The sequence below is a fragment of the Lynx canadensis genome, chromosome B3 (genome assembly GCF_007474595.2).
Source record: "Lynx canadensis isolate LIC74 chromosome B3, mLynCan4.pri.v2, whole genome shotgun sequence".
In the NCBI taxonomy this organism is placed as follows: Eukaryota; Metazoa; Chordata; class Mammalia; order Carnivora; family Felidae; genus Lynx; species Lynx canadensis.
In genome coordinates, this window is record NC_044308.2 from 70,448,108 (window position 1) to 70,471,479 (window position 23,372).

The following is a 23,372-nucleotide window of genomic DNA, read 5'->3' on the forward strand; positions in this document are numbered from 1 at the left end:
CTGTTTAGTGCTTGTTATTTCTGTGCCAAGTTCATTAAATTTTTTAATGCTGAGTTTTCTACTGAGAATATGTTAATAATATGCTCTATTTTCACCATTATAATGTTAAGAGAAAACACATGCAAAGTGCCTCATCCATGATTAAAGCTCAGTAAATATCTGAAAACAACAAAAACCTGAAAATTACAACATACATGAATGGGATTATATTGGAAGGGTTTGTGTTTGGATACATAATTCAGGATGTTTTATTGCATATATATGTTGTGTAGGGAAGTATTGCCAGTTCTCAAGATGTGACTTATATTTCATACAAAATCATATGCCTCAGTGTCTTTGGATGATGGTGGTAGCAACAATGATGATGATGTCTTTCATGATTGTAATGTTTCAGTTAAAAGTTGATCTGGGACTCACATGCTTGTTCTTTGTCTTTCTTATTGCTTTTCTCATGTTTTTATTCCTGAACGTGTAGATGATTTGATTTAAAAGGGGAGTGAAAATTGCATAAAACACAGAGAGGATCTTATCTATGGAGATCTTGCTGAATGGCCATATGTAGATAAAGCTGCAAGGTCCAAAGAACAGCACCACCACTGTAATGTGGGCTACTCACTTGGAAGACCTGGTGGAGGAGCGACGCCAGACAGTAATTAGAATGATGCTATAGGAGACGAACAGAAAGGTGAAACAGAACAAAGTGAGTAGTCCACTGAATGCAATGACCTATAGCTCCAAGATGTGTCAGTGCAGGCAAGTCTGATGACCTGAGGCAGATCACAGAAAAACTATTCACAACATTGGGACCACATAAGGGTAAAGGCACAGTGAACACCATTTGGCTCACAGTGTGAACAAAACCAGTGGTCCAGGACAGAATTGCAAGTCTGATGCGAATACAATGGATCATGATATTTTTGTAATGAAGGGGTTTGCAGATTGCAGTGAATCTATCAATTGTCATGGCTACAAGCAACATCATCTCACTTCCGTGTAAAAGGTGAAGGAAGAACATCTGGGCCATGCAGTTTTATAGGAGATAGCCTTATATTCACTAATTAGGTCATAGATCATTTTAGGAGTAGCAAGGGAGATCAGGGACTTATCATTAAAGGAGAGGTTCTCCAGCAGGAAGTACTTGGGAGAGTATAATTGAGGGTCCAGTTTTACTACAAAGATAATGAGGTTACCTAAAAAGTGACTGTATAGATAATGGAAAAAAAAAATAAGCAAAGCTGTCACTCATGAAACTCTGTGAGGCCCAGCAAAATAACCTCAGACACCATGGAATGATTTTTTTTCTCCATTTGTTTGATTGTTAGTATATGAAACCTAAAAAAAATAGATTAAAGTCTATGAGTTAAAGTTAATATTCACTTAACGTTGCTTCCTAAAATCCACCAAAAGGTGCAAAAAAAAAAAAAAATCAAAAGTATTGAACAACATTGAATCCAAAAAAATTTTTAACGTTTATTTATTTTTGAGACAGAGAGAGAGTATGAATGGGGGAGGGTCAGAGAGAGAGGGAGACACAGAATCCGAAACAGGCTCCAGGCTCTGAGCGGTCAGCACAGAGCCCGACGCGGGGCTTGAACTCATGGACCACGAGATCATGACCTGAGCTGAAGTCAGACACTCAACCGACTGAGCCACCCAGGTGCCCTTTTTAAATTTTTTTTAACGTTTATTTATTTTTGAGACAGAGAGAGACAGAGCATGAACCAAAAAAATTTTTAAAAAGAATGGACATAATTTCTTACCAAAGGTTATGAGGAACTTCTGTCATAGACCAAGATGACTGAAGAAAATTGAAGCCAGCAATACATAACTCATATCTGCACTAATCTTGAGTAAAGTGGTATCTGAGTTGGTAAAGAAATTTATAAGTTCCTTGCCCCCTTTTAGAGGGTAAGGGATAGATTTTTTGACCCTCCATGGGCAAAGAGGAGGACACTTTCCTCTTGAAATCTGTTTTTAAAATGCATAATAGTAAGGGGCATATCAGTTAAGGAGAGGCCAACTGGTTTTCTAACTGAAAAGCAGGACCAAGAAAAACAAAATTTAGTAGATGGAATATAGAACATTGAGAATCTAGGAGTCAGTCCTGCAAGTGCTGCTGAAAGTCAGGAGAGCAGCAATAATAAACACTCTGAATTTTAGACACTTGAATCTATGGTTGGCCACATGGAGATGGCTTCTTACCTTCCTTTACATAAGGTAGAATAAAGGCTTCGATATATGGGCTCTGACTTTACCTCCCTGCCTATGAATTGAGTAGATTGGAAGGTACAGTACTCAAACTCGGCACAAACGGATGCTTGCTGCTGGCTTTCCACTGTCTCACTTAATTTACTTTTTCTGTCAAGTGGCTGAATGTTCTAACAAATTTAGTATAACATCCATATCATTTATAAGGATAGTATAATTGTAGAGCTCTGATAAGCAAAGGGGGGTGTCTATAGGGAACACATCCATGTGGTTGAATAAGCTGGGTAATTTTCTTTTGTGGGAGATTGCCTTGGGCACTGTATATTTAGCTGCATTCCCAGCCTCTATTACATGCCAGTAGTATCCCCCTGTGTGTGACACCCAAAAAGGTCCACACATATTTCCAAATGTCCCTTGGTTGAGAACCACTTATATATCCTATTGGGTCAATAATTAATACAAATATAAATATTTAAATACTAAATATGAAAATTTAAATATATAAAAATTATTAATAATTGGAAGAAGAGTTAAGATATGACCTATAACCAAGAGAAAAAAATCATCAAGAAAACCATATTCAGAAATATTTAGATGATGAAATTTTAAATTAAAGTTTTTGAAATAGATATTTTTAAATCAGGAACTTATAAGAAGACAGAATCAGAGAAAAAATGAAAGCTATAAAAAAAGGATGGTATGGAATTTTTCAGGCTGTAAAATACAGGATAGAAAATGAGAAATTCCATTTGAAAGACAAAGGAACATCAACAACAAAAATCACTCTGGATAGAAAATAGAAATCATTGAAACTAAAGCAAAAGCCAAAAAATTGTGGAAAAATTTAACAGAGCCTCAGTGACCTATAAAAAATATCAAGTGACCTAACATTTGTGGTATTGGATTCAGAGATGACAGGAAACAAATATTCGAAGAAATAGTGTTTAAAAACTCTAATGAATAACGTATCAATTCACAAAACAAAATTAGGTTTGAATTCCTCAAGAAAAACAAAGAAATCACTTCAAGACGTATAATAATTGCTGAAAATGAGCAATTTATAAAATTTCAAAATCCGTCAGAGGCAAAAAGATACATTATATACAGAAGAACAAAAAATGAACAACCCTACACTTTTTTTAAACTATGCAAATTCTACTTAAAATAGGAAAAGAAAGGGGCACCTGGGTGGCGCAGTCGGTTAAGTGTCCGACTTCAGCCAGGTCACGATCTCGCAGTCCGGGAGTTCGAGCCCCGCGTCAGGCTCTGGGCTGATGGCTCGGAGCCTGGAGCCTGTTTCCGATTCTGTGTCTCCCTCTCTCTCTGCCCCTCCCCCGTTCATGCTCTGTCTCTCTCTGTCCCAAAAATAAATAAACGTTGAAATAAAATAGGAAAAGAAAAAAAACCCTCTCAAACTAGAATTCTATACCAAAATTAAGAGTGAAATAGAAACATTTTTGAGCAGGTAGAAGATTAAATATTTCATGGCCACCAGAAATGTTAAATGAAGCTGTAATGACAATTTATTACATTTATAATATGTACAAATAAAAGGATGACATAATAATATAGTACGAAGGAGAGAGAGGATAGAGAAGTTCAGTATATGTGAATTGATAAGATATTGTCTGAAGGTATTCTAATGTGATAATTCAAAACTGCATCATATAGGGGCGCCTGGGTGGCGCAGTCAGTTAAGCATCCGACTTCAGCCAGGTCACGATCTCGCAGTCCGTGAGTTCGAGCCCCGCGTCAGGCTCTGGGCTGATGGCTCAGAGCCTGGAGCCTGTTTCCGATTCTGTGTCTCCCTCTCTCTCTGCCCCTCCCCTGTTCATGCTCTGTCTCTCTCTGTCCCAAAAATAAAAAAAATAAAAAAATTAAAAAAAAAAAACTGCATCATATAAACTGCAGAGAAACCATGAAAAAGAGGAAGTGGGCCTGGATGAGAGAACAACAGAATGGAAGGAAGGAAGAAAGGAAGGAAGGAAAGAAGGAAGGAAGGAAAAGGAAAGGGAAGGGGAAAGAAAGAAAAGAAAAGAAAAGAAAAGAAAAGAAAAGAAAAGAAAAGAAAAGAAAAGAAAAGAGAAAAGAAAAGAAAGAAAGAAAGAGCAGTTAGCTAAAATAACCTTATATGTTTAGTAGCTACTAGCTTGGACAGCCTAGGTTTAAATGTATTTATTTAGTTTTTGAAAGAGACAGAGACAGAGTGCATGCGCACAAGTGAGGAAGGAGCAGAGAGAGAGAGGGAGAGAATCCCAAGCAGGCTCTGCTCTATCAGCACAGAGTCTGACGTGGAGCTTGGGTCTGGATCTCACAAACTGTGAGATCATGACCTGAGCCAAAATCAAGTCGGATGCTCAACTGACTGAGCCACCCAAGCTTGGACAGCCTAGGTTTAAACCATTTGATTCTTTCCTGGTTAGATCAAACCAAACAATCCTTGGTTATTGATATAGTTTCCAAAATGAAGCCTGTTGCTCTTTGCAAATCAGCAACAATAATCCCTAAAGGCAGCAAAACTCTGAGGAAGAGGGTAAGGGAAAATTTGCATGATAGATGCTATCAAGTACCCTTACTTAGCATTGTAGGAGGAATTAGGTTTATGGGTCATTGACACCTTTAGATGTTGATAGTCTCTTAAACTAGGGGTCTTGCTATGTGGGCAAATAAATTGGCTGTAAGTACTTGGAAAATAAAACCACTCTCATTTCCAGCTTTCAGTTACACAAACATTTATGGGAACATGGAGGAAAATTAAGACAAGCAATGTAGAAACCCCCCAAAAAAGACCTCGTGCTGAGCCAAGAGGTTGGAATGCTAAGGTTTTTGTCAGATGCTTTCCCTAAAGCATTTCCTGAACCAGCTACTGGAAATAATTAAATAAAATGGCATGGAAACATCCAAACAGCAAAAATGTAGGCATACTTCTCTTATACCCACTGAGGCCATTAGTCTAAACACTGTGGACTTAGCGTCCATCTGATGATGATTTTAGACAGATTTCCCTGAAAAGAAGACTCTGCACAGAGCCAGCAAAGGATTATACTGGACTCCTTCCAGAAGCCTCAGTGGTGTAAAAATGGGAATTTAATGGAACTGATGCCTATTCAGTTCTAGGATTTGCTTATCCTTTTGTAAGCAATCCTTCTTGCTCAACTATAGACCCCAACAGCACTTTCTTGAGGCATTGACAATGACTGAAACATTCCAGCCCCCAGACCAGAAAAGCCCTGATAACAACAGAATGCCTAGAAGACATCCCCCCCATGGCCCCTTCCTTGCCCATGATCAGGAGCTAAACACATACTGATCCCACCTGTGATTACATGCTCCCTTCCTGCTGTCTTGCATGTACCCCCTTAAACCTCTCCTAGAAAACTCTAGGTGTCTACCTTGCAGGCAGACAAGTGAATTAAGGTTTGAGCCTGCCAGCTCACACAGCTGCAGGCACCTGAACAAATTTTTCCCTTTTCCAAACCCTTGTCTCTTGGGTTATTGTCTTCTCTTGTGATGAGTATATCCAAGTTTGTTTGGCAATAGTATTGGCAAACCCAGCCAGGATTTATGCTTTCAACTTGTCCAGTCCACTCAAGGTTCTCTGGGATGGATCAGTTGACTCTAGCAGCTCATCAGGGCTCACCCACTGATTTCCTGAGTTAGTGGCTGGGTGCATGGTTCCTTATTGGTCTTACAGAAGCAGCCACCAAGAAAACAGTTAAAGGTTTATAATAGTGGAGATCTATGAGTGTATTTCATGTGGAACAACTCTTTGATCAGAAAAGACACTTTACTGTTACTAATCTACAAAAAGGCCCAAAGAAACATGGAATTACCTGGCTATGTCACATTTCTTATCACACTTGGAGCAGTGGTCCTATGGAAAATGGAAATAGGCAGGTCAAAATTACTTCAAATACAAGTGAAGAGAGGCATGAATATCTGGCTAATATTATTGGGTAAATATATGTTTCAGGTAGATGTGAAAGACAGCCTAGGGGATACTCCACAGGAAACATTTCTTAGAAGTGGAGGTGGGAATAAGGAAATGCGGAGACTGCAATTCTCCAGCTTTATATCTTTATATCTTCAGTTTTGACAGACCCAGTTATGCTTACAATAATGCCAGGCCTAAGCTTAATATAATAATTATGTAAATGGTAACTATATGTTTGTGATTGATCATTTTTAAAAATGTTTATTTTTAAGACAGAAAGAGACAGACAGAGCACAAACAGGGGAGTGGCAGAGAGGGAGACACAGAATCCGAAGCAGGCTCTAGGGTCTGAGCTATCAGCACAGAGTCCGATGCAGGGCTTGAACCCACAAACCAGGAGATCATGACCTGAGCTGAAGTCAGACCCTTAACCAACTGAGCCACCCAGGCACCCCTGTGATTGATCCTTTTTAATATTCTTAAATAAGTCTTATATTAGAACACTCTAGACCTGGTAGTGGGTTTTATATTCCTCTTCCTAACTGTTGTCCATAATAAGTAAACATACTAGTTTTGGTAAGTATGCAATTCCAGAAAAAGTTTTCTCTTGTAATTCAGGGAAAACAACATGGCATCTTTAATAATTCCCATTGGTATTTGATCATCAGTTGAGTATTGTTAGGTCTCAAAATACGTCACTTATTTATGACCACTCTCTCAATATATATGACTATTTTAGGAGAAAATATTTTTGTCATTCTTTTCGGGAAATACTATTATTTTTGGAAAGAGAAGCACTCCAGGTTTCAGTGTGTCTGACTCAAGTAATGTTCTAAAACACTGTAAAACTGGTAAGTCATAGAGGAAGTTTTAACATGCATTAAAAAAATATAGAACCATTTCTAGATATTGGCTTTTAATCCCATTGTTAATATGCAGAATCAGATGTGAAAAGTCCTTTAGAAGCTGAACACTGATAACATTAGAGAATTCTAGAAGGCATTGTCACTCTAGTTGTCATAAAAGTACAGCATATGGGGCGCCTGGGTGGCGCAGTCGGTTAAGCGTCTGACTTCAGCCAGGTCACGATCTCGCGGTCCGTGAGTTCGAGCCCCGCATCGGGCTCTGGGCTGATGGCTCGGAGCCTGGAGCCTGTTTCCGATTCTGTGTCTCCCTCTCTCTCTGCCCCTCCCCTGTTCATGCTCTGTCTCTCTCTGTCCCAAAAATAAATTAAAAAAAAAAAAAAAACGTTGAAAAAAAATTAAAAAAAAAAAAAAGTACAGCATATTCACATTATAAGTGTGATAGCATGGGGCAAATTAAATAATTGAGTACGCTTTGATATACTTCAAGTGATGTTATTTTCCTTTTGTTAAAGAGTTTCCATTTCTTTTTTTCTTTTCTTTTTTTTTTTTTTGGAGGTTCCTAAGAGTTTCCATTTCAAACTTCATAATGTCCATATCATCACCAATAAACATTTGAGAGCATTGTCAATCCATGTCAAACAGTGACTCCTCAAGAAGTAAGTGGCCGTGGGGCGCCTGGGTGGCGCAGTCGGTTAAGCGTCCGACTTCAGCCAGGTCACGATCTCGCGGTCCGTGAGTTCGAGCCCCGCGTTGGGCTCTGGGCTGATGGCTCAGAGCCTGGAGCCTGTTTCCGATTCTGTGTCTCCCTCTCTCTCTGCTCTTCCCCCGTTCATGCTCTGTCTCTCTCTGTCCCAAAAATAAATAAACGTTGAAAAAAAAAATTAAAAAAAAAAAAAAAGAAGTAAGTGGCTGAATGAATTCTTTGCTTTTGTTTTCAAAGAAATGTGCTATTCCCTGTCAGGCTGATAAACCTACCCAACCTAACACTTCAGTTTATCCTGTTCTGTTAAACAAACAAACAAACAAACAAACATCATCAGCTCAATTAACAAATATCATGTGGACAAGAACATGATTTTTGGCAAACCTGACCTAACCCTAATTGCTTTTATTTCATATTCTTTTGTATTAAGATTACAAGCACTTTTAAAAATACATTTCAATAGAGTAAATCACTCATATATTCTCAGGTAATTGGACACATTGTGTTCTGTAGATCTAGCAACTCATAGATAGTCATAATTTGTGGTTTCATAATTTGATGCCTGTGATATCCTGCAAGTAAGTTTCTACTTCTAGTACTCAGTTCAACTGTATTTTCTGCACATGAGTCTATGCATTAGAATTAAAATGTTGATTTCAAAGTTTATATATTTTTCTCCTCAGCCATTTTATATAGTTAGAAAGTTCCTTATAGAAAGAAGAAAGCTAAGGAAATTTCTGTGGGAAAGGGGATCCTAGGCAGGTAATCAAAATGATTCCTTTCAAAACATGAACTTTTTCTCTTTTTCTGTCACCCCTTGCCCCCTCCACACAAGATTGTGTGTGTGGGGGGGGTATAGGTGGTTTAGAGTTAGAAACTTATATGTGAATGTGGTTTAAAGGAAAATTATAGATTAGTGCAAGTTATACTATGAAAACAAAATAAAAACCATAAAAAGTAGAAAAATTCTTTGACTTTCAATAAACCTATCTATGGCACAGTTACATATCACTGATGCATTTTTCCAAGTATTTTTAAAATTCCTGTCTGCTTTCATTCATTTCATTAGCATCTGTATTGGTGGCCTTAATAACATGTATTATGGAGAATATAAGAGTAATTTGTCTATTTTCAAAGAGCTTAAAATTGATCTGGGGAAAGAATCACAACACTAGAAATGAGAGACCTCAGATTAGAAGAGATTTACATAGCTCATTTTCTTGTGTTCCTTCAATTTCAGAATATTGATACCTAATGCACATGGTATACCTGGAGAATAGGTAAATGGTAGATCACATTAAACGGACCATAAATACACTGGAAATTGTTATAGGTTTTACACTAAGGAAAGTTTTATTATATAGATGAGACCTTGAGGTGTCTTAAAGGATATGGTTAAATGGACAGAGGAATTTGTGGACATGAAAACATGTAAGGATAGAAAAAAATGAATGAGGAATTCAGAAAACCATGAATTTGTTTTTACTGAAACAGAAGTTGAATTTTTGCACTATTATAAAACAGTATTGGATGTTTAGGGTGGATGAGAGGCTTATTGTGAAGGCCTTGGTGAACTTGGGATTGATAAGGGAGTTATGAAACTGCAGGTTTCTTAAGAAGACAATAACAGGATGAAAACAGAATTCTTATGAGAATGCTCAATTCCTAAAGATAAACTGTATTTGTGGGGGAATTACATTATGTATCATCAACAAAATGCAATTCGATATAGCCATAAAATGTTTTGGATTTTCATGTGCTCATAGAAATATATATTTAATGTATTGACAACCCAAAGAAAATAACTATGCATATGAACACTATTCTCTCAATAAATAGTAGTGAATACTATGGTCTTAATAAAAAGCATATAAATGTAAACACATACTAGTACCCACAACAACACACACACGGAAAGAACACACACAATGTACTAATGTGTATATTACTGTTCTCAGAGGATATCCAGGAAACAGACTGTTAACAGTTATCCTGCTGCTCTGTGTGCCATGTTTTCTTTTCCATTCACATAAGCTACTTGGATCCTTTTTAAAAATAAATTAGGGAAAAATAAATATTTCTAACAGTTTTATTGGAATGGTTATTCTGTTTCTGTTTAAAAGTGCTTTAACATCCAATTTGACATTTTAAAAAAAATATGCTTAAAATTCCCAATTTACATGGATTTTGCTTTAACACTGATTTTAATATAGATCCTGAATATTCATAATATATTTTATTCATTCATTCACTCCTTCAATAGACATTAGTCAGATGCAAGAATGTATATAAACTATTTCATGTATATTTGAAGTCTATCGTGTTCTCTTCAAGTGCAGTTTCAAAAATGGGATTTCAAAGCGTTAGTATGGATCTTTTAAATATTAGCCATAAAACTGAAAGGAGATACAACTTTTCTTAACATGGAAGTAACTTTAAGTACTTAATGTAACTTTGTACTTTGCATCAGTCCAAGTTTCTCAGAGTAGGAAACTGGCCAGAGAACAAGTTTATGTAGAAAAAAATACATCCCCAGTTGGATAAATGTACCCATGAGATTGCCTCAGAGAAACAGATTGTACAACATTATGATGCTTCTTCCTTCTGTTTCTGATGATTGGGAGCATAAATTTCAGGAAATTGATGGCAATATGGGAAAAGGAGATGCAAGGCTATTCCTGGGATTCACATGAGGCACTTTCCCATGAAAGTATTTTCCCCTCTCTGGTAAAAAACAACAACAACAACAACAACAACAACAACAACAACAATGGCACAAAAGGAAGGCTTTAATTACTGCAGGAGCTTTTTAAGAACCTAGATAATTGAGGAACTATTACGGTTGAAAATATTTTTTTTTAGAACAAAGCCAATAAAACCAGTGTTGTTATAAGGATGGGCTGATGGGAAAGCTATGGTATGAATTTAGATGACTGTGCTGAAATAATGGTATTTCTATTACCGACATCAGTCAGTTACCTCAATTACCTCATTTTATCGTTTTGAAGCTGTGATAAATAAACATGCACAAGCTAACCAGTGGTCCTCTGTATAGCAATACACAAGTGAATGAATGAAGACACACTGAAAAGGAAATAAACTCAGTTCCATTTGGGTGTGAACTTTCTATATTCTTGGTATATCTTGCTTAAATTCCTGGAAGAGGCATTTGATGTGAATAATGTTAAATATTGAGTGAATGAATTATGTATGACTGATAAATATAAACATATATCTCTATATATGCACACACATATATAAATTACATGGTTTGACTCTGCTAGTGTACAATGACCATCACTGGCACTAGCTTGAGCTGTGAGGGATTCATTCAAAAATGGAGCAGGGAGGAGAAGAGATATATTTTTCAGGAGATAGAAACTTAGAAGTAAGACTTAATTTAAGGTATTAATTAATATTTGTTTACCAGAATCTCTTTCAAAATATGAGTCTTTAGAATCCTTTCTATATTTTCTGCATACATCATTTCCAGGTTAAGAAATTCAGTATTATTCTGTAAATGTAGAACCGACCATGATCTTATCTTATTTAGGAGATTTATTTACCATTGTCTTATTTATGGACTCTTTATAGCACAAAGAGGCATTCAATATCATGGAATTTGATTTTTTTTTATTTTACTGAGGAGGAAATGTAACCCTCAGAAGGAGGTCGTTGTCATATGCTGCCCAATGAGTAACTCAGCTAGGTGTTGTATTGAGGTCTTTGGAATCCAAGTTCACAGTCTATATGGTTGTGATTTCATGTGCTGTTTTTATTTTTGTCTTTCAGAAATGTATATTCTGAATTCTCCTTGCTATTTGGTACACTGCTTTGGGCCATTTACGATATCACTGACCAACAGAATTTCCCAAAAGTGGGAGGTGCTTTAAGTTCACCTGTCTGAGTATCAAAATTAGACACCAACATGAACCATCCTTTGTATAAACACAACTTTTCTGCCCACAATTCTTACTCATTTTGATTATGATGATATAAAGTTGATAACATGGAAAGAGTGAACCATTCAGTGGTGTCTGAGTTCATTTTGCTGGGACTTTCCAAATCTCAGAATCTTCAGATTTTATTCTTCCTAGGATTCTCTGTGGTCTATGCTGGGATTGTGTTAGGAAACCTTCTCATCTTGGTCACCGTGACCTTTGACTCACGCCTTCACACACCAATGTATTTTCTGCTTATCAATCTCTCCTGTATGGATATGATCTTGGCTTCTTCTGCTACCCCTAAGATGATTGTGGATTTCCTCCGAAAGCGGAAGACCATCTCTTGGTGGGGATGTTATTCTCAGATGTTCTTCATCCACCTCCTAGGTGGGAGTGAGATGATGTTGCTTGTAGCCATGGCAATAGACAGGTATGTTGCCATATGCAAACCCCTCCATTACATGTCCATCATGAACCCCCGAGTGCTTGGTGGGCTGCTGCTATCCTCCTACACAGTTGGATTTGTGCACTCATCTAGTCAAATGGCTTTCATGTTGAATTTGCCCTTCTGCGGTCCCAACGTGGTGGACAGCTTCTTCTGTGACCTTCCCCTTGTGATCAAACTCGCCTGCAAGGATACCTACATGCTACAACTGCTGGTCATTGCTGACAGTGGCCTCCTGTCCCTGGTCTGCTTCCTCCTCTTGCTTGTCTCCTACACGGTCATCATACACTCAGTCAGGCACCGTGCTGCTAGTGGTTCTGCCAAGGCTTTCTCCACTCTCTCGGCACACATCACGGTTGTGACTTTATCGTTTGCCCCATGTGTCTTTATCTATGTATGGCCCTTCAGCAGATACTCTGTAGATAAAATTCTTTCTGTGTTTTATACAATTTTCACACCTCTCTTAAATCCTATTATTTATACATTAAGGAATCAAGAAGTAAAAGCAGCCATTAAGAAGATAAGAACTCAACACATAAATTCAGAGTCCAGAGTGGTAACCATTACACCATAGAACTCGACATATAAATTCAAAACCCACTTTGTAGATGATGCCTCCAAAGAGATAATCTCTTATTTGGACATTTTAAGGAATGAACTTTTAATGTATTTGAAGTTCTGTATTAGGAAACAGTAGGTGTTTAAATTGTTAATGACAATTTAAGGAATGGACATTTTAAGGAATGAACTCTTACTGTATTTGAAGTTCTGTATAAAGAAACCGTAGGTCTTTAATTGTTAAAGAGCAAACCCCTTGTTTGTCTCTATCACTGGTTAAAAGCATGACATCTACAATCCGGAAGACATGCATTTAAATCCTCTCTTCACTACTTCTTCTCATGCAAATTTGAAAAGAAAAATGAATAAATTCTCTTTCTCTACTTCTTTATCTGCAAAAACTTCTTTATATGTTTCTTTTATTATTTTGGCATGTTTTTGATCTTTACAATTGTTATTTTTACTACTGCTATGACTCTTGTAATTATTACTGCTGTATTATAGTTGTACTTATTACTGGGAATCTGTATGTAGAAATGTACACAGATGATCCCTCACATAGGTGTTAGCTGAGTGTCTGAGTCACTACTGTTTGGTGCTAGTTAAGTACATTTAGTAGGTAATCCCTAGTTAATATGTATTAACTTTTAGTTACTCGGTTGCCCCAGACATGGTGACTCTAACCATTCTTCACATATTTTGTGAGCCCACAATGTGCCAGAAGATTGACCCAGGGTTTCAGGAAGCTTAGAGTCTATGGATGGAGAGAGTGAACTAAATATTCAGTCATGTTGTGGCGTGTAAAGTACTATGTTACATGGTTGTAAGTCCAATACAATTTTATCAGTAATAACACTAATATTTATCTCTTCCTTGTTTTCTGAGTCCACTGATAAATTGATTCAGAACTTACAGGGGGAAAGGGGTGATACTCCTGAAAAGTCTACAATCAATTCTTAGTACCAGTATCAAGCTTTTTTTTTTCCACTTTTAAAATACAACTTACAAATGGAAAAAAAAAATCACTGTCATTAGTGTACAATTCTGTGAGTCTTCACAAATGCATAGCCATGTAACCATCACAATGAGAAAACAAGAGAATTTCTTCAACCCTCAAATTCCCCTGTGTCCCTTTGTGGTCTATCCCTCTCTCCTATCTTCTGACTGTGATATTAGTGATCTATTTTTTTGTGCCTCGTTTTCCTTTTCTAGACTGTCATGTAAGTGAATTCGTATAGTAAGTAGCCTTTGGGAATGGCTTCTTTCAGTCAGCATAATGGCTTTGAGATTCATTTGTTAGCAAGTTGTTTTAATCATTGTAAATATATACTACATTTTTAAAAATATTTATTTATTTTTTATTTAGAGAGAGAGAGAGGGAGATAGGGAATCCCAAGCAGGCTCCCCGCTGTCAGCACAGAGCCTGACACAGGGCTCCAACTCATAAACTGTGAGATCATGACCTGAGCTGAAACAAAAAGTCAGTTGCCCAACCGATTAAGTCACCCAGGCACCAAAAATCTATATTACATTTTAATGTCTATTATATAAGTACTCTCATTGCTATTCTTCCTCATATCATCTTGAAACCAGTTCAGTTATTTACTATTAAGTAGAATGATTTTATTAAACGACATGAATGCTACATATTATAATTGAATTAATCTCATACACTCATTTAGTTGGAAATATGATATTCACAATATTGGTCTTTTTTAATTAATTAATTAATTAATTAATTTTTATTATTTTTTAAATTAAATTAAATTTTTTTCTTTTTCTTTTTATAATTTTAATTTTATTTTTTAAATTTACATCCAAATTGTTAGCCTATAGTGCAACAATGATTTCAGGAGTAGATTCCTTAATGCCTCTTACCCATTTGGTCCATTCCCCTCCCACAACCCTTCCAGTAACACTGTGTTTATTCTCCATATTTAAGAGTCTCTTCTGTTTTGTCCCCCTCCCTATTTTTATATTCTTTTTGCTTCCCTTCCTTTGTGTTCATCTCTTCTGTGTCTTAATGTCCTCATATGAGTGAAGTCATATGATATTTGTCTTTCTCTGACTGACTAATTTCTCTTAGCATAATACCCTCTAGTTCCATCCATGTAGTTGCAAATGGCAAGATTTCATTCTTTTTGATTGCCGACTAATACCCCATTGTATATATATATGTATATACCACATCTTCTTTTTTTTAACTTCATTTGTTAGCCTATAGAGAAGCAATGATTTCAGGAGTAGATTCCTTAATGCCCCTTACCCATTTAGCCCATCCCCCTCCCACAACACCCCCAGCAACCCTCAGTTTGTTCTCCATATTTATGAATCTCTTCTGTTTTGTCCCCCTCCCTGTTTTTATATTATTTTTGTTTCCCTTCCTTTATTTTCATCTGTTTTGTCTCTTAAAGTCCTCATATGAGTGAAGTCATATGATTTTTGTCTTTCTCTGACTGACTGATTTCACTTAGCATAATACCCTCCATTTCCATCCATGTAGTTGCAAATGGCAAGATTTCATTCTTTTCGATTGCCAAGTAATACTCCATTGTATGTATGTATGTATGTTTATATATATATACCACATTTTCTTTATCCATTCATCCATGGATGGACATTTGGGCGCTTTCCATACTTTGGCTATTGTTGATAGTGCTGCTATAAACATGGGGGTGCATGCATCCCTTCAAAACAGCACACCTGTATCCCTTGGATAAATGCCTAGTAGTGCAATTTCTGGGTCATAGGGTAGTTCTATTTTTAGTTTTTTGAGGAACCTCCATACTGTTTTCCCGAGTGGCCGCAGCAGCTTGCATTCCCACCAACAATGCAAAACAAATCCTCTTTCTCCGCATCCTTGCCAACATCTGTTGTTGCCTGAGTTGTTAATGTTAGTCATTCTGACAGGTGTAAGGTGGTATCTCATTGTGCTTTTGATTTATATTTCCCTGATAATAAGTGATGTTGAGCATTTTTTGTGGTGTCAGTTGGCCATCTGGATGTCTTCTTTGGAGAAGTGTCTATTCATGTCTTTTGCCCATTTCTTCACTGGTTTATTTGTTTTTTGGGTGTTGAGTTTAATAAGTTCTTTGTAGATTTTGGATACTAACCCTTTATCTGATATGTCATTTGCAAATATCTTCTCCCATTCTGTCGGTTGCCTTTTAGTTTTGCTGATTGTTTCCTTCGCTGTGCAGAGCTTTTTATTTTGATGAGGTCCCAGTTGTTCATTTTTGCTTTTGTTTCCCTTGCCTCTAGAGACGTGTTGAGTAAGAAGTTGCTGCGGCCAAGATCAAAGAGATTTTTACCTGCTTTCTCCTCAAGGATTTTGATGGCTTGCTGTCTTACATTGAGGTCTTTCATCCATTTTGAGTTTATTTTTGTGTATGGTGTAAGAAAGTGGTCCAGGTTCATTCTTCTGCATGTCGCTATCCAGTTTTCCCAGCACCACTTGCTGCAGAGACTGTGTTTATTCCATTGGATATTCTTTCCTGCTTTGTCAAAGATTAGTTGGCCATGCATTTGTGGGTCCATTTCTGGGTTTTCTATTCTGTTCCATTGATCTGAGTGTCTGTTCTTGTGCCAGTACCATACTGTCTTGATGATAACAGCTTTGTAGTATAGCTTGAAGTCTGGGATTGTGATTCCTCCTGCTTTGGTTTTCTTTTTCAAGATTGCTTTGTTTATTAGGGGTCTTTTCTGTTTCCATACAAATTTTAGGATTATTTGTTCTAGCTCTGTGAAGAATTCTGGTGTTATTTTGATAGGTATTGCATTGAATATGTAGATTGCTTTGGATCGTATCTACATTTTAACAATATTTGTTCTTCCTATCCAGGAGCATGGAATCTTTTTCCATTTTTTTGTGTCTTCTTCAATTTCTTTCATAAGCTTTCTGTAGTTTTCAGTGTATAGATTTTTCACCTCTTTGGTTAGATTTATTCCTAGGTATTTTATGGTGTTTGGTGGAATTTTAAATGGGATCGATTCCTTGATTTCTCTTTCTGTCACTTCATTGTTGGTGTATAGGAATGCAACCGATTTCTATGCATTGATTTTATATCCTGCAACTTTGCTGAATTCATACATCAGTTCTAGCAGTGTTTTGGTGGAATCTTTTGGGGTTTCCATATAGAGTATCATGTCATCTGTGAAGAGTGAAAGTTTGACCTCCTCCTGACAGATTTGGGTGCCTTTTATTTCTTTGTGTTGTCTGATTGCAGAGGCTAAGACTTCCAACACTATGTTGAGTAACAGTGGCAAGAGTGGACATCCCGGTCTTGTTCCTGACCTTAGGGAGAAAACTCTCAGTTTTTCCCCATTGAGGATGATCTTAGTGTTGGGTCATTCATATATGGCTTTTATGATCTCGAGGTATGCTCCTTCTATCCCTGCTTTCTTGAGGGTTTTTATCAAGAAAGGATGCTGTATTTTGTCAAATGCTTTCTCTGCATCTATTGAGAGGATCATATGGTTCTTGTCCTTTCTTTTATTGATGTGATGAATCACATTAATTGTTTTGCGGATATTGAACCAGCCCTGCATCCCAGGTATGAATCCCACTTGGTCGTGGTGAATAATTTTTTTAATGTATTGTTGGATCTGGTTGGCTAATATCTTGTTGAGGATTTTCGCATCCATGTTCATCAGGGAAATTGGTCTATAGTTCTCCTTTTTACTGGGGTCTCTGGTTTTGGAATCAAGGTAATGTTGGCTTCATAGAAAGAGTTTGCAGGTTTTCCTTCCACTTCTATTTTTTTGGAACAGTTTCAAGAGAATAGGTGTTAACTCTTCCTTAAATGTTTGGTAGGATTCCTCTGGGAAACCATCTGGCCCTGGATTCTTGTTTTTTTTTTTTTTTTTTTTTTTTTTTTTTTGGAAATATTGGTCTTTTTAATCCTAGAACAGAGTTTATTTCTGCACCTACTAAGACCTTCATTTGTATCCCCCAGTAACATTATATAGCTTTCCTTATTATATACTGAAACTATTAAAGTTATGAATTATTTCCTTTTGTTTATATTTATGAGGTCATTTTAATTGTATTTTTTCTTGCTATTTCTGTAATGAAGGAAAGTTATAATTGTATGTATGTTTACTTGAAATTAGCCACTAACCTGAACACTAAATCATTGAAAGTTGAGTCGATTTTCTTGGGCTTAGTATGAAATGTTTCAACCATGATAGTCTTATGTTTTCCTATTTTTTCAAAATCTTATTTCATATTTTAGCTTATGACATGTCTAGGACTTAATACTTTTTCTGAAATTTTTCCTGAATGCCAGAACAAAATATATAGATGCCATAAAATTTCTGATACATCTCTAGTCTAGTGAGGAGAATTATGAAGTTTAGTGTCTTACACAATATTGTGAATATTTTGCATATTTTTATAAAAATGACTCATATTTGGGATAATAAAGACTACCAATTGAACTTGGCTTATTTGACATGGAAAAATTTACTAATTTCAGTGGAGCTCTTGTCAACATTTCGAATGGGTAGAGGTAAATATTTTTTAGTTGTAGAAGAAATTTAAGGAAGTGAATCTAAAGTAGGGGATTAAACAACTCTGATCAATAAAGTTTACAAGAAGCTTGCCTGCCACCTAGTGGCTCCATCACCTGTCTTTTTCCTCTTAGCTTTAACAAAAACCAAGAATTGGGAAGGAGGATTTATAAGTTTGGTCTGGAGTCTTTCCAGTCCCCCAGTAGGCAATCTATATGCAGCCTATAACTTTCAAAGAGGCAGTCAGGCTGGTTACCATCTCATCATTACCAAAAATAGCCATTTTCACAGTAAGATTGTAATGTTACTTTAAGGGCTTCCTATCTGCTAGTACCCTTCAGCTAAGTCCAGAATTCCAGGAGATATCACAACACATTAAGTCACTATGAGGAATTAGAGAATTCTGAAAATGGCAAGGCAGACTAGTACCAAGAAATTATCTATATGTCAAAATCATTGTTCATGATCTTTAAATCTATTGCTTACCATAGATTTATAAAGCTAAATCTTTAACTTCCCTAAGAGTATGGATGGTTCCAAATTTCAGGAGGAACTAAAAATATATACTACCGATCATCATTTCAGTTTGCAAGATTGGAACCCTTTGCTCAGAGTTGCTCTCACAAATGATTTTACTTTGAGTATAATTGGTCAGATAGGTTGATGTCTCTATGGAAAGTAGGACTTTTTTGAGGCTACTAAAGAGAGATCAGCCACTTTCACCACTGTTGTTCAACATACTGTTGAAGTCTTAGCTTCAGCAGTCAGACAAAAAAAAAAAAGAAAAAGAAAGAAAGAAAAGAAAATGTATCCACATCGGCAAGGAAGAAGTCAAAGTTTCCACTCTTCACAGACAACATGATACACTACATGGAAAAAGTGAAAGAGTGCACCAAAAAACTGATAGAACTGATACATGAATTCAGCAAAGTCGCAGGATATAAAATCAACGTACAGAAATTGTTGCATTTCTATATACCAATAATGAAGCAGCAGAAAGAGAATTAAGAAAACAGTCCCATTGAGAATTGCACTGAAAACCATAAGATAAATAAACCTAAACAAAGAGGTAAAATATCTGTATGCTGGAAACTATAGAAAGCTTATGAATGGAATTGAAGAAGACACACAAAAAAATGGAAAAACATCCTATGCTCCTGGATAGGAAGAACAAATATTGTTTAAATGTTGATACTACCCAAGGAAATCTATGCATTCAATGCAATCCTTATCAAAATAACACCAGCATTCTTCACAGAGCCACAGTAAACAATTCTAAAATTTGTATGGCAACAGAACATACCCTAAATAATGAAAGTATTGTTGAAAAAGAAAACCAAAGCCAGAGATATCACAATTTCGGGCTTCAAGCTGTATTACAAAGCATAATCATCAGGACAGTATGGTACTGCCACAAAACAGACACATAGGTCAGTGGAACAGAATAGAGAACCAAGAAATGGACCCACAAATGTATGGCCAACTAATCTTCGACAAAGCAGAAAGAATATCCAATGGAAAAAAGACAGTCACACTCAGCAAATGGTGTTGGGAAAACTGGACAGCAACATTAAATATGAAACTGGACCAGTATTTTATACCATACACAAAAATAATTTCAAAATAGGTGAAAGGCCTAAATGTGAGACAAGGAACCATCAAAATCCTAGAGGAGAGAACAGGCAACAACCTCTTTGACCTCAGCCGCAGCAACTTCTTACTAGACATGTCTCCTGAGGCAAGGAAAACAAAAGCAAAAATGAACTATTGGGACCTCATCATTATAAAAAGCTTTGCACAATGAAGGAAACAATCAGCAAAATTAAAAGACAACTGACAGAATGGGAGAAGTTATTTGCAAATGACATATTGGAAAAGTTAGTATCCATAATCTTAAAGAACTTATCAAACTCAACACCCAGAAAAAATAATCCTGTGAAGAAATGGGCAAAAGACATGAAGAAACACTTTTCTAAAGAAGACATCCACATGGCTGATACATGAAAGGATGTTCAACATCACTCATCACCCGGGAAATACAAATCAAAACCACAATGAGACACCATCTCACAACTGTCAGAATGGCTACAGTTAACAACTCAGAAAACAACAGATGTTGGTGAGGATGTGGAAAAAGGGGAACACTTTTGCACTGCTGGTAGGAATGCAAACTGGTGCAGCCACTCTGGAAGATGGAGTTTCCTTAAAAAATTAAAAATGGAGCTACCCTATGACCCAGCAATTGCACTACTAGGTATTTATGCAAACATTACAAAAATGCTGATTGAAAGGGGCACATGCACCCCAGTGTTTATAGCAGCACTATCAACAGCCAAATTATGGAAAGAGCCCAAATGTCCATCGATTGATGAATGGATATGGAAGATGTGGTATATAGGGGCACCTAAGTGGCTCTGTCAGTAGAGCGTCTGACTGCAGCTCAGGTCATGATCTCACAGCTTGTGAGTTCGATCCCCACTTCGGGCTCTGTGCTGACAGCTTGGAGCCTGGAGTCTACTTCGGATTCTGTGTCTCCTTCTCTCTCTCTGCCCCTTCTCTGCTTGTGCTCTGTCTCTCTCTCTCTCTCAAAAATAAGTAAACATTTAAAAAAATGTAAAAAAAAAAAGATGTGGTATATATACAATGGAATATTACTTCATGATCAAAAAGAATGAAATATTGCCATTTGCAACAATGTGGATGGAACTAAAGTGTGTTATGCTAAGCAAAATAAGTCAGTCAGAGAAAGACAAATATCATATGATTGCACTTATATGTGGAATTTAAAACAGAAGAACGTAGGGAAAGGGAAGGAAAAATAAGATGAAAACAGTGAGGGAGGCAAACCATAAGAGACTCCTAAATACAGAGAACAGACTGAGGGTTTTTGGAGAGGTGTTGGGTGAGGAGATTGGATAAATGGGTGATGGAGGGCATTAAGGAGGGCACTTGTTGGCATGAGCACTGGATATTATATGTAAGTGATGAATCACTACATTCTCCTGAAGCCATTATTACACTATATGTGAACTAATTCAGATTTAAAGAGAGACGACAAAAGCAATTCTTCAGTCTGTATCTAAAATACAGAATTTGAGGGGTGCCTTGGTGGTTCAGTCAGTTGACCATCCGACTTCAGCTCAGGTCATGGTCTTGCATTTTGTGAGTTCGAGCCCCGCGTCAGGCTCTGTGATGACAGCTCAGAGCCTGGAGCCTGCTTTGGATTCTGTCTGTCTGTCTGTCTGTCTCTCTCTCTCTCTCTGCCCTCCCTGTTAGCACTGTGTCTATGTCTGTGTCTCTCAAAAATAAATAAATGTTAAAGAAATTAAAAATAAGAGAATTTGAAAAATTAAGAGAATCTGATTAGAAATTCAGTAAATGATTAGGCTGTAGAGTGAAGTCTTTGAGTATCAGTCTTATGAACTAGGTGCTGTTTTCATCCCCATTTTATATATGAGGGAACTGGGGCAGAAGGCTTTATAAGTTACCTAAATTTCCACAGCTAGAAGGGAAAGGAAAAGATTCTGACTCAAGTCTGTTTTTAGAAGCTGTGTACCTCTTTACAATTCTCTGATACCTCTAATAGCGTTAACCATTTTCTGGAAACACTTTTGTAAATTACCTCCTTCCCCAAATCTAGAAGTTGTTTAAAATATAACAGAGGTCTGGGAAGCTAACTCCATGAACAAATAATACAACAGCTAATTTGCTGCTCTCATACACTCAAGTCTAAGAAAAGTAATGTAGAAACTTTCAACTGTAAGACTCCGTTGCTCACAGGTATTGGGTTTTGAAAATGACTACATATAATAAAGAGGATAAAATTTACTATTAGTGTTGGTTGAAAAAAGTGAAATGATTTACATTTCTGCCCTTAGGAAGTCAAACTTGTCCATGCACCCAATGTCCAGTAAGCCAAATTCTGAGACACTCGTTTTGAAGCAAAGAAAGCTTTGTTAGGAGAAGGCAGCCCAAAGAGAAGGCAGAAGATCATTCCCAAAGCTGCCTTGCCCCGTTGACTCTAGGGACAACTTATATGCATGAGAGGAGGGTAATGAGTTTCTTGAAACATTCTTGTGGCTAAAGGGTGTGGGGGGAGGGGCTTGAAAGAATCTGGAGGAAAGCATTCTTCTGGAGAATGAGGTGCTATTTGGGACGTGGTATGATCAGATACATCAAGACAAATGTTACTGTCCAGGCCCAATTAGGTTTCTACAATCACTTGGTAAACAGGGAGTAGTGGTAAAAGGGGAAAAGTTAACGATTGATCATGCATGAGGTTAAGAGGTTCAAAAACCATAATTAAGTAGAGAACAAACAGAACGTGGACCTAAGTTAATAATGCAACTGATAGAACTATAGTTCCCCTTAGGCCTTCAAAACAGGTCCACGAACCAAGCACCTGCCTCAAATCCCCACTCTTATTTTATAGTTCTTCCATCTTGGAGAATAGGGACCATGACCGCTCTGGCTGCTTCCTGCTGCTGAGGGGCAAAGAGCAATAGCCAAGGGAGTGGAAAAGGGAAATCTGCCTTTGAAGACGTTCTCCAGTGTCTGGGCACAGGGCTTGGACCTCGGTTTTCACCGTGACTGTTTCTCGGGAGACTTTAGTCAGGTGGCCACAGCTAGCAAAGTAGCATGCTGTCTCATTACTCTTTGTTTGCTTCTCTGTTTTCTGGACTTGATCCCAGTTATTAGAAATCTCAAAAGCAATCCCTACCAATGCCCAAATAGCCCTCTCTAAAGCTACCACTGTTTTTTGTAATTTCCTTTGACTATCTGGGGCACTTTGGCTAATAAAAGTCATATGTATCACTTTTAAGTTTTCAGGTGCTTCAGGGTAGATGTCAGCATACTGACAATATGCTTGATAAATTAATTCAAGAAAAAATGAGGGGTCTTCTTGAGGCATCTGATTAACTTGTTTAACCTTATTTAGATTCTTATGTTTGGGTACCCCTATTTTTTAATCCTACTAGCATACCTTCTGGGTAATTTTGAAGTCTGTGATGTCCTCCTGCATTTATATCTTGATCAGGGTCGCAGATTAGCACCTTCTCTGGTGCCTCTGATGCTTCTGGCCTGGCAGGATTGTTTGAATCTAGTAGATGAAGATGATGGGCTTCTTCTGTACTTTATCTAAAACTGCTTGGCTTTTTTCTGCTGCAAGTAAGGCATTTTTATGGAAACTAAAGAAAAACAC

The 23,372-nt window shown here is 37.1% G+C and overlaps 1 protein-coding gene and 1 pseudogene across 1 annotated transcript; one reads left to right on the forward strand and one right to left on the reverse strand.

Annotated features, from left to right (window-relative positions):
• Positions 1-390: 390 nt before the first annotated feature.
• Positions 391-1,307, reverse strand: LOC115517023 (annotated as a pseudogene).
• Positions 1,308-11,717: 10,410 nt separating this feature from the next.
• On the forward strand, positions 11,718-12,674 carry LOC115517024 (olfactory receptor 4K13-like). The gene has a single exon (XM_030320199.1). The coding sequence runs from the start codon at positions 11,721-11,723 to the stop codon at positions 12,672-12,674; it is 954 nt and encodes a 317-aa protein (XP_030176059.1). The 5' UTR covers positions 11,718-11,720.
• The last annotated feature ends 10,698 nt before the right edge of the window (positions 12,675-23,372 follow it).